Below are 12,886 nucleotides of genomic sequence, written 5' to 3'. Positions count from 1 at the left end.
GCAATGTTTTGTTGTTTTCCGAATACGCATGTAACTTAACTTTACTTATATAGAAGGCGAGGCTAGAGAACTTCCCGATTAAATTTTTTTAAGCATCTAAGTATGATTGAATAATTATGTCGCTGTATAAAAGTTAAAATATCAAGAAAAATGCATCAAAATATGAAATTTTTTATTTACACAAAGCTGTCACTGCATAGTTAACAAAGTAGTGCGAATCGTAATGTATGCGCAAATAGTAGAATTTACCGAATGCCTGATGCAAGCTTCATTCATAGATAGATCATAATTATTTTAGAGGTATGAATCCTTTAAATTCTGAGATTAAAAAGTCAGGATTATACATACAGTACAGGCAACGCGGATCCCGTATTGGCCCGCGTTACCGTCACGGTATTTTTATCGTTCCCGCGATACACCATCGCGGTTTTTGATCGCGGTATGGATTGCGACCATGATGACACCGCGACGGTGTGATATACCGTTATTCCTGCTGCTGCTTGTTTTTGTTACTTTACCTGTACTGTACATTACAGGCAATGCGGGTCGCGTAAATCCACATCAAATATGCGACTTCAGATTTAAGCATAACAGCTGCATTGTAAATAAATTGTGGTCCATATTATTATAAAATTAATAAATTATATTTATGAAATAGAATATCATGAAATCGGAAACTACATTCGAATTACAACATGATTAATACGCTGTTAAATTTTGGGATGTGTAAATAAGAACACATAACTTTGCATTTGACGGGCTTATTTCAGTTATTATTTCTATTAGTTGATAATCCTGTTTTTATAACAATCTTAAAATTAAATATTTTCATTAGATGAACTCGTATCAATGCAGAGCAATATCATCTTTTCTTTTTATAAGTTGACACGCATAGCGCCGTAAACTGTCAATACAAGTGTATGTTTTAAATTGAGAAATGAACAAATGTCGGGAATCAACTAACAAATCTATTTTTCATTCAATGATAAAATTATCATTCATATATAAAGTTAGTGCTGCGTTAAAGCACATGGAATCATAACGTGTTATCAGTATGCGTTTCCTGTGTATACATATAAAGTTTAAGTCACTATCATTTTCTGTGTATACATGTAGTGATTAACAAACTTAGGGTAGAAAACGACATGCCCTTGAGGGTTTTCACACCTATTCACGACCAAAGAAAAAGTCTATATCGCGTACGGCTTCGTCTAATTGCACAACAACTTACAGGAGAGAGAGAGAGAGAGAGAGAGAGAGAGAGAGAGAGAGAGAGAGAGAGAGAGAGGGGCGTTTAGGCGTAATTAACGTACACTTATGTCAAATATACTAATATCCAATACTAAATATTCATAAAATTAGTATTCATAAAAGAATATGGTACACTGTGATTGAATCCATCATGCAATTGCAAATTTGAGTCCACGTGCTGCATCTGTCAATCAAATCAGCCCACTAGCTCTACCACATGTTTCCTCCATGATAAAGTTTCGTTCTATTAGTTTTATTTTTAATAAAGAAAATAAGAAGTATGTTTAACAGTTAAGTTTTTTTACAATGTTCGTGATGCATGATATACTGTGTTTGGAAAGTTTAATTCGTTGTGTTTTTTCTCTATCTCTCGTTTAGTTTATAATGGAGGTTTTTTGCGGGAAGGAAAATCTTTAACACGTTTAGCGGTTAAAGAACGCAGTAAAATGAATCAATTATTTGATATTACTATCAGTAAAATTGTTTGATATGCATGTAGAATTCTTCTTGGTCAATCGTTTCACAGATTATCTACCTGCCTCATTCCTGTGTATTCTGTGCGTTCAAGCGTGGAGTGATTTCCTGTCAGTGCGACCACCGGTTTCACACCTTTGTGTAAAACAATTGGGACTAAAGTCAAATAAAGTTAACTCCGACAGTCATAAAGCGGTGGGGGGGGGGGGGGGGTAAGGTTACGATAACAGGAAACGGGTTTACATATTTGTAGTAGCTGTCAATAAGAATAAATGTACATGCACACATAAAATGATATCAATACATTTACTGAAATGTTTTTTATCGGCATGAAATATCAACAGCAAAACTTTCAAAACATGTTCTTAATTTCTTTGAAATGTATAAGAAGGTTTAACAACATTTCCTTCTCAAAAAAATTTATCTAGTTATTCTGTTAAGAGAGAGAGAGAGAGAGAGAGAGAGAGAGAGAGGCTCGGTCGCGAGCCAACGCTAACCTCCGTCACGGCAGGTAGCTGGTACACCATCACGACACCATGACATGGGATACCCACAATATCTTTCGATTACATAATATTATGCAATTCTGGGTATCTCTAAGGCTCCTTACTCTTTATTTGTTATAATTCAGTTCAGAGAGATACACGTTAATTTGATTTTTCGCATTACAATGGGGCGTATTCGAAGGTGGCAAAGAAGTTGATGAGGAAGGAGAGGCCGGTAGACACTCGCTATCTTCCATCTCTCGCAGCTTGACCCTCATGTCCTGCTCACATCCAGTATGCAAGACCACAGCTCGATCGATTTCCTCAGGCCGGCCCCACTGAACGTCATACTCATTTCCACACTGAATATTTAAGTCAGACTGAGTCTTGAAGAACACACGGCTTTGCACTTGAAGATTGTCGTCGCAGACGTAACGCACTAGAAAGTGGGAATCCTCGCGCAATGACAAACGACGAGCCATAGGCGTCGGAACCGGGGGGGCTAGGGGGGGCTTAGCCCCCCCACTTTTTTTTGCAAATTTATACCTTACCATTAGAAACATAGCATGATAGAGGGTTCAGCCCCCCCACTTTTTCTCGCAGGAAAGATTATTGTATCTAAATTTACCTTGAAAGATTGAAAAGTTGGATTCAGAAGCATACTAACCCCCCCCCCCCCCCCCCCCCCCCCCACGGATTAGGAATTTCAGAATTTTGGAGAAAAAAATTTGGGTAAGTAATTTCTTTTTTTTGGGGGGGAAGTATAGGTATACCCCCCCCCCCCCACGGATTAGGATTTCCATGATTTTGGGAATTACTTTTTTGTCAAAATTTCTGAGGATAAGTCTAGCCCCCCCACTTTCAATTTGCTTCCGACGCCAGTGCGAGCCATACATGTACCTAAAGTAACGCAACACAAATTCACTAAAACGTGAATTCACAAAAAATGTACACACAGAAGACCTTGTAAGAAATGAACGGAACGTTCTAAAATTACTGGATTGGTAATTTCATAGGAAGCCCTAATTTTTTAATCACTTGCTTATCATTAGTTGACACGCATGGACTTCAACAACAAACAATACAAATGTAGGCGAACCAATTAATTGTTAAGAAAACACAATCACACTGCGTACACATTTATAATTTTATTGGCAATTAAAATCATTTCATGATAATTTTGAATTTAACGACCTTTTTAAAATATGATAATGGATTCGAAAATATTTTATTTGCAATTGCTGCACAAGTATTAAGTTAAATACTTTTATAATTTATTCAATAGCTATGAAATTAAAAAAAAATAGTAAAAAAGACTCCAAGTATTTCGATTATAATCTCTGTCAAAATCTGGTTAAATATCGTCATTAAATATAAAGAAACATGCAATTTATTTGTCATTCGGGGAGATAACTCCCGCTTGTATACGATACTTTTCCATCGATAATTTTACCGTGGCGGGGACAGGTAGATGATGAGTTTACCGTGATGGGAACGCGGTATACCTGTCTCACCTGGCCGATCACCTCGATGTGTTTATACCGTGACGGGTCGCGGGAAACACGGGATCCGCGTTGCCTGTACTGTAGATGTATACGTAATACAACATACAAATTTAGTGGTAAAAGGCAGAGGACTAGAGTCGGTGGAATCTCTGATAATCTTATGACTTTCACGGTTTCGTTGGAAACACATGCAAATGGTCCACGTATTGTAGTCCTTTTTTAAAGGACAGCAACTTGTTTTTAACTTGTTTTGAAGCAAAAAATAGATAGCTACCTTCTACTGAGAGCCATGGCTGAGTGGCTGGCAATGAAATAGACAGGCCTACGTCACATTGCTGTTTGACACAACCACCCAAATTCCAAGCTCTTGTTAAAATGGTTTTAAAATTAGTTTCAGTTTGAATATCATTTAATAATTTCTCCAATACCTCCCATGTTTTTCAAAATAACTATTTTTTGGCGCTTGCATTTAAGTTGTAAATTCTAATGCTATTAAATTCAGTATTATTTAAGCAATGCTAAGACGATTTGTTTCAAATGCCATTTAATATTCTATGTATTACTTCGGCATTTGCTATATACATTGTCTTGAAAGAGCGATTTTTGTTCAACACAATTAAATAAAGGCAAACCATCACTTTAAGGTGGTATGGGACACCTCCATATTCTGACCTACTTCCTATCGAAAAAAAGCATATTTCTATTATCCTTTTCTTTCCCGAAATTGTTACCCAACAGAGTAGCGCAATGGGTTAGACCGTTAACTCCAACTCTGTAAGTCATGAGTTCGAATCCTGTTGGGGCTTTAATAATTTTTATCTGTCCAAAAAAAAATTAAAGCATCGTTTTTGGTCAAATATCGTAAAATTTTAATGTTTTAAAACGGTAAAAGAATTTTGGCTATATTGTACTTTCATCCACATTAAGGTGGTATGGGACATTTGTCGATATTTATGTGGATTAAAGTAACTATCTACATGTATATAATAACACCGTATTTTATTGTTTATTTTGATAAATAATACGTCACAACATGGAGGTGTCCCATCCCACATTAATATCGACAGGTGTCCAATGCCACTGTAAAAAAGGTTTTACCTATTTGTATTACAATTTTAATAGTTTTAACAGGAAATTGTTGAGATGGTGCCTCAAAACAAATTTAACAATGTCCGTTACAGATTCTTGCTAACTTAAATTTGAACAAAACAATTTTGATTATCAAGAATCTAAAATTTTGTTAAGGACAATAGTCGCATTAAAATATAAAGGTCCAGTAACATATGGTGCTTGATTTTGCGTGATACCTTGTAAAGACAATGATAGAAGGAAATCAAGCATCGTGCTTTCCTCACTTATAAACAATTTGCATGCTCCGGGATTCAAACTGAAAAGAATCCAAATAAAAAAGACACAGGAATACACCCAACATAGAATAAATCGATCTTTGAAAACAGATGTCTTAACAAATTCGAATTAGTTTTTCTCGTTGATAATTTATAATTGTTGAACACCTGTCGAAAAGAATGCTATTGTTTATGAGACAGAGAATATGTATCATGTGTTAAGTGGGAAGACTTAGATAATGTACTAATACGATTATTGTAAAGAGGATAGCGTTACACGTAAAACAACTTCTGAAGATACAGTCGATAGGATGGTGTGACATCCGACTTTATATTCGGTTTTATGAATTAAATCAATTTAGTTATTCATTAAAATACAAACATAAATACAAAATTTTTAAAACTTTAGATCTGCAATACAAAAGATTAACAATGGTAGAAACCATAATCTATAATTGTTTAACACCTACCAAAAAGAATTATGTTTTTTATGACATAAAGAATATGTAACATATTTGACGTGGGGGGATTTTTTTTTCATTTTGAAACATTTTTACAAATTCACATGTATGGTACAAATAAATAAATAAATAGATAACATACTTAGTAATATTTTGTAAAAGAGTTGTCAGTTATCTATAAGAGAAAGAAAGAAAAAGAGAGAAAGACAGACAAGCAATCACATCATGTACATCATACAGCTATGTAGATTTATACATATCATTATAGTTGTAATGTATATTGGGTTCATAGTGACCACAATATCATATGATACAATGCCATATTGACAATAATTTATAGTATCATTTGTACAAAATTGTATTTTATAGTAGCGTATTGACAAGTAGTATATTATACAATACAGTATGAAATTGACGTATACTATGATACAAAATTGTATCATACGATATCATGTGATATTGTGTCAAACCACAATGTAATATACAGTATTTCAACATAGACCATTAACTATGATTTTCATATTATATCAAAAAGATGGTCTCATAAAGGTAATACCTGCCTTGATGAGCCCTAGAATCTTTCATTTCCTATGTTTCGTTTTATGAATTAGATCAAATTAGTTATTCATGAAGATATATACATAAATTCAAATTTTCTAAAACTTTAGATCTGCATCATAAAAAATTAAAATTGGAACAAAACATATCTTTCGTCCGCAAATATTTGCATAAAGTACAAAAAATATATATAATTTTTTCTTAGAGTTAATTCCCAAATGTACCACAAAAGACTTGAAGAGGTAGTAGCGTCTATTGAGAAGACTGGCACATATGAGCTTACGTCCAGTAAATTGACTTATGGCGCTAAACTTGCTTGGCGAAACGCTCCAAGATGTATAGGGCGAATTCAGTGGAATAAATTACAGGTAAAGCGACAGCTTTGTTAGCAAGTCTTTACTGCGTACCCCGAGTTTTGTGACTATTCCATTTACTACTAGCATAGTTACTGTAGTCTTAAAGAAAAATAAATTAATTTGAACACATATTCTCCATTTCGTGTATCAGGTCTTTGATGCCAGGCATATAACAACTGCCCGAGGAATGTTTGAAGCCATATGCAATCACATAAAATACGGAACCAATAAAGGCAACATTAGGTTGGTATTTTGAATCCTCGCTCAGTCCTTAAGGGGCTTACAATAAGCTGCAATAATGGACTTCCCCGACAGAAATGATTATAGATTACTGATATATCTTTTAAAGGTCTGCAATAACTATCTTCCCTCCAAGAACTGACGGGAAACATGACTTCCGGGTGTGGAATGCGCAGTTGATTCGGTACGCCGGGTACAAGCAGCCAGACGGTTCCGTTATTGGAGACCCCGCCAATGTGGAGTTTACAGAGGTAAAATTTCAGGGAAGATAACTCCGAACGAAGACAGCCCTTAATGTATTGCTTTTAAGAGGACTATTTTCCTAAGCGTAAAATGAGCAGAATTGGCCTATTAAGGCAAGTGCTGTGCTTTGCAGGTTTGTCAGAAGATGGGCTGGAAAGGAAAAGAGGGCATGTGGGACGTGTTGCCACTGGTTCTACAGGCTAACGGGATGGACCCAGAAATGTTTGAAATCCCTCAAGATTTAATCCTGGAGATTCCTATTAAACACCCAAAGTAAGACATGTCACTGCATGTCAAGTTCTGTGACAAACAATTATACAGAAAAGATACAGAAATAAAATTATACCGTCAACAATATCGATAATATTATCATGAAAATTTCACAAAAGGTTAAGAGTATCTACTTTTTGTCAATTGACATAATTTTAAACCAAGAAATATCAACACTTAGTCAAACTAGTGTCACTTATCAGTTTTAAATTGCAAAACATGAAAAAGTCAACACATTTTACAGAATAAATTTTGCAATCTACTGCAAAAGATAAATTTGACAATTTATTAAGTCTTGGGCTTCTACATGTATATCATAATGCACGAATCATTTTGTACATCCGAGACAAATCCAGTACTGTTTGAATGTTTCAATAGGTTTCCCTGGCTGGCAGAGATGGGGATTCGTTGGTACGGCCTGCCCGCCGTGTCCTGCATTATGTTTGACTGTGGAGGGCTAGAGTTCACGGCGGCCCCTTTTAACGGCTGGTTCATGGGGACTGAGATAGGGGCCCGGGATCTCTGCGACGTACAAAGATACAATCTCCTCAAGGCAGGCTTTTGAATCTTAAGCTCTAGTAGTTATTGAGTTATTGACATCTTTCTATAACCGGATCTGTTATAAAATTATCAATGCGGCGTGTTAAGTTCATTGCATGATTGACTATAAATGAACTCACTGTTGCAATGGATTTAATTTAACGGTTTATCTATCTTGGTTTTAAATTGTGGCATTTTTTACATTGGCGTAATACATGTTACTTAAGGTTATGTTGCTTAACTATGATCTGAATACAACTTCTTTTAAATGGAATGCCATGGGCTAGCTTGTTAAATATTGAAGAAAAAAATCATGTATTTGTCAGGTAATCGACTACATTAGCTTCATCAAAGTGAATTTTAAATGAGTTGGTACAGTACATGGATTTATCAATTGAGAATCGTGTTATCATTCTATTTTTGAATCCTACGTTCACGCAGGGTTCATTGTTAAGAAAAGTTTCGGGTGAAGAAAAAATATCATGATATAAAACCACTTATAATTTGCAGGATTAGAAAGAAATGACTTAAATATTAATTATATTATTAATTTACAGCCCATTGCTGAAAAGATGGGTTTGGATACCAAGAAGAGCTCTTCACTGTGGAAGGACCGAGCGCTGGTTGAAATTAACATAGCCGTGCTGTATAGTTATCAGGTGTTGTAACCTATTTGCCCCAAATACTTACCACCCCATTCAATTAAATTTATAACCAATCACCTGTGATGTGTCGGGTCCTTATGCCTTTTTGTGTGTTTATGTTTTTAATGTGAGTTAATGGTCCGTAAGAAAGTCAACAGCTCTGTAAGGCAGTATACATGTATTATCTTGAGTGTAAAAAATATTGTTGTTTGACATAGTTTGATTGATGAAGACGGAAATTCTCCCAAACAAACAACAAATCGGATATCTTTTGCCAGAAGCGACTTTGATAACTCTCAAAGGATTCTATAATCCTCGTTAAAGTCATACGACACCCTTTGAGTATAGATTAAACCACTTTTAGTTATGTTTTGATATTTTGTTGAATTGATATCTTAAACATTCCATGCATTATTCAAATGAAAGAAAGTATCCGGAAGTGATGGCCCAGCCATCTTTAAACACTGTTTTTGATCCTTTTATTCATCTCCATAATCTCTTTACTTTGCTTACTTGTTCATATTTGTCATTGTATCGTCTGTGATCTTATTCAGATCGGCAATCTCTTTATTCAATCAGGAATCTTTTTTATTCAATCAGGAATCTTTTCATTCAATCAGCAATATTTTTATTCATATCGGCCATCTTTATATTGCTATCTTTACGTAGATCCGCCTTCTTTTTACATCATTTATTATCTTTTTTTTAGCAAATGGGCGTGACCATCACGGACCACCACGCGGCCTCCGAGTCGTTCATGAAGCACATGGAGAACGAGCAGAAGGCGCGGGGAGGGTGCCCCGCGGACTGGGTCTGGATAGTGCCGCCTATGAGCGGCTCCCTCACCGAGGTGTTCCACCAGGAAATGCTTCTCTACAAACTGAAACCTTCATACGAATACATGGTCAGCTGATTGCAACTCTCCATAAAGTCACATAAAGCCCCCACCCCATGATGATTAGTAAAGCAATCGTCTATGGTGCTATTATCAAGCGATGTCGATACGCATCAAAACTTTTGAAATTTGTAAAATGCGCGACAAGGTTTCCATAAATTAAATGATAACATTTTCACCTTCATTATCTCAAATTCTAACTCATAATTTTTCAATGTCATTTCTCCCTTTGATAGGACGATCCGTGGAAGACACATATTTGGAAGAAAGACCGAGACAGGAAGGTCTCCGCCGACAGACCCAAGCGCAAGTTCGGATTCCGGGAACTCGCTAGGTTCACTCTTTATTTATGTCATTTTTTTACCATATGAATAAGCATAGATGTATTCTCAATATATGTACATGGAATTCTTAATTCTACTTTACTCATTACTACTTTCCAGGGCAGTGAAATTTTCGGCTAAGCTGATGGGAAAAGCTCTAGCAAGGCGAGTAAAGTGTACGATACTCTATGCTACGGAGACTGGAAAATCCGAGAGGTTCGCTCGATCTCTGTGTGAAATATTCAAACACGCCTTCGATGCCAAGGTAAGAACTATTTACTCATATCACTCATTTTATACATTCAATCACACATAGTATGGCAATGTGAAATCGTAAGCTTGACTTATATCACAAAATCAGTAGATTTTTATTAGTGATAGAGATTTTATTGACAATATTTGATGCTCTGATAGAAGAAACAAACAAAACGACAAAAGCACCTTACCTTAACATAGTTATAAAATACAAGTCAACCTTGACCTACAGGTGTTGAACATGGAGGAGTACGACCCTATCTACCTGGAGCACGAGCAGCTCCTCCTGGTGGTGACCAGTACCTTTGGAAACGGAGACCCCCCGGAAAATGGCGAGGTATGGATCTCAACGACCACTGAACCTACACTGAACTTTACTGAACATCAGAGTTGTATTCGTGTTTGACTTTAGCGCCACAGTTAAGCCAAAAATGAATTGAAACCCTTTATTATCATGGAAATACATTTCTATTGCGCAGGGAATATGAGTTTACATGTAGGTCTTGTTTTTTTTCCATTTCAGGCATTTGCAAAGAGTCTACATGAGATGAAAACTCCACACAACACTCAAAAGTAAGCAGTGCTTGGCAACAAGCAGTAATTAATATCTCAGTGCAGTTGAACATTTGAACAGTTTATTTTATCTCTTTGGTTGTAATTTACAACATAGAGAATATGACAAACATATACACAATATATACTTTATGCATGAGTAGAAAAAAAAGTAAACAATTATAATGGTTCTCTACAAAATATATATGAAGCATTAAAGTACAATTTTTTTATGTAGATTAATAACCAGGAGGTTTAGCCTTCTCGTTAACAAATTTATAAATTTACATAACTTGCTTAATAAGCTCACATTGTTTGAGGAAAAAAGCTCGTTAAATTTAACAATATATGGTCTAAAAAGATAAAATTTTGGTATATACTTTTCTCTTCCGTTTTTCAACACAGTGCAACACAAAATATAGTGAAATTCATCTCCAATGTCTCTGTTACATAAATTACATAACCTGTTACTTCTTTCTATGTCATTCCATCTCCCAGTTTCAATAGGTAATATATGGTTTGAAGTTCGAAATCTAGCTAAAACTTGTTTCATATAATTACTTAAATTACAATTAACATACGGTTGGCATCCAAAGTTTAAATTAGTAAACAACTTATATATAACACCTTTTGAAGAATTATTGCAGATTGATTCCCAGTTTTGTTGAAACTGATCTGTTAGTTTTTGTTTTAAGCTTTTGATTAGCCAATCATGATTAACTACTTGGTGATTCATCCAAATATTACTGTACCCACTGTCATCTAAAATTAATTTCAAGTTTTTTTTAGCCATTTGGATTCTTTACCATTCACAGATTTAGCATAAAGTAAACTATACATTATGTAACACTATTTTGACTGTTTTCCATGAATAATTGTTAACCAATATGCAATAATTCTTGTCTTGATGTGTACAATTAATGGTACTCTCCCTAATTCTCCATATATCATGTAATTTGTAGTAGAAGACAAAGAAAAAGTAGTTTACAAAATTTAACATGTATTCTTTCTATTATATCAACATTACTATATCCCCATACCTCACAACCATATAACAGTATAGGAACTACGATCTTATCAAACAAATGCAACTGATCATCTAAAGAAAGATGCAGTTGATTACCTTTTTTTAGAATCCCATACCTAGCTTTAGTAGCTCTTTCAGTTGCATATTTTTTGGTCTGAATAAAGGAACCTGATGATGAAAATATAACTCCAAGATATTTAAAGTTTTTTACAATCTCAACTTCTTCACCATTGTAATAAAAAACATTATTTTTCATCCGCCCCTTTGTAAAAATAACTATTTTTGTTTTTTTTCAATATCAACTTCAAGTTTCCATTTTTGACAATATAGTAGGAAACTATTAAGTTGGTTTTGAAGATCTTCGGGTGTTTCTGAGAGTAAAACTGTATCATCAGCATACAAAATAATCAACAATCTTAACAATATCCCAAGCTCATGTTCAATTTCATATGATATTGTAGAAACACCAATATTGTTAGTTGTTATCAAAAAAGATTCTACATCATTAAGAAATAAAGCAAACAAAAATGGTGATAAATTTTCCCCTTGACGCACTCCTATTCTGCATGGAAAATATTCAGAAAAATTATTATTTACACCAATTCTCGACTTACATTCAGAATAAATCTTAACTATTACATCAAAGCATTTTCCAGTAATACCATTTTGTATAAGCTTCTGCCATAGTCCTACTCTCCATACAATGTCAAAAGCAGCTTTAAAATCTATAAATGCACAATAAATTTTCTTTTTTAACATCAAAGATAATTCAATCAATGAATGAAGTAAATATATTATCTATAGTAGAATAATTTGATCTGAAACCACCTTGATTCTCATTCAAAATATTTTGTTGGTTGGCATACGTGTTCAATCGTTTGGACAATATAGATGTAAATAATCTACCCATGCAACTAAGAAGGGTAATTGGTCTATAATTTTCTGGGAGATTATCATCACTTTTGTTTTTATAAAAAGGCAGGATATTACCCACAATCCAAGCTTCAGGTAATATTGCAGTTTCAAACACAACATTAAATAATCTAACATAAATGGGCAACATAAGACTGGCTGAAGATTTGATATATTCATTAAAAATACAATCGCTTCCAGCACTTTTATTATTTTTACAATTGGCTATAGCTTGTTTAACTTCTTCAGTTATAACACCATCCAAATATTCATCTGCATCTGAGTCCACGTGTGGTACAAATTCGTTACTTTCTAAGTCACTCTTATTTATATTTTTAAAATATTCGTAAAATTGATTTATATTAACATTACATTTTTTATTTATTTTTTTATTTATTATTTTTCAGTAGTTTTTTTTTTTGGTCTTTGCTCTTAAGTTTTCTTATTTTTGTCATTATAGTTTTTCTATACTGTTTCATGCTTTTGTCCATGATTTTCTTATATTTACGTTCACTTTCCCGAACCTCGTCCTTGAATATGATTGACCCA

General features: G+C 34.4%; 1 protein-coding gene across 8 annotated transcripts in view; it reads left to right on the top strand.

The window, feature by feature from the left end:
* Window positions 1-12,886, top strand: part of LOC105322950 (nitric oxide synthase, salivary gland) — a 52,712-nt gene that overhangs the window by 34,646 nt on the left and 5,180 nt on the right. For 6 of the 8 annotated variants that reach the window (XM_066080152.1, XM_034483133.2, XM_066080156.1 and 3 more), the window contains 12 exons: window positions 6,286-6,448; window positions 6,588-6,679; window positions 6,786-6,927; window positions 7,053-7,192; window positions 7,568-7,742; window positions 8,287-8,388; window positions 9,083-9,277; window positions 9,505-9,602; window positions 9,712-9,856; window positions 10,079-10,183; window positions 10,370-10,419; window positions 12,404-12,433. In XM_066080152.1, the coding sequence (XP_065936224.1) occupies window positions 6,286-6,448; window positions 6,588-6,679; window positions 6,786-6,927; window positions 7,053-7,192; window positions 7,568-7,742; window positions 8,287-8,388; window positions 9,083-9,277; window positions 9,505-9,602; window positions 9,712-9,856; window positions 10,079-10,183; window positions 10,370-10,419; window positions 12,404-12,433 (1,437 nt within the window). The remainder of the gene's footprint in view (window positions 1-6,285; window positions 6,449-6,587; window positions 6,680-6,785; window positions 6,928-7,052; window positions 7,193-7,567; window positions 7,743-8,286; window positions 8,389-9,082; window positions 9,278-9,504; window positions 9,603-9,711; window positions 9,857-10,078; window positions 10,184-10,369; window positions 10,420-12,403; window positions 12,434-12,886) is intronic. The other 2 variants (XM_011421861.4, XM_066080157.1) reach the window with 1 other exon arrangement.

This window comes from Magallana gigas, chromosome 3 (genome assembly GCF_963853765.1).
Source record: "Magallana gigas chromosome 3, xbMagGiga1.1, whole genome shotgun sequence".
NCBI classification, from domain to species: domain Eukaryota; kingdom Metazoa; phylum Mollusca; class Bivalvia; order Ostreida; family Ostreidae; genus Magallana; species Magallana gigas.
The sequence above is the reverse complement of the archived record's forward strand: the minus strand, read 5'-3'. Positions and strand labels throughout refer to the sequence as shown.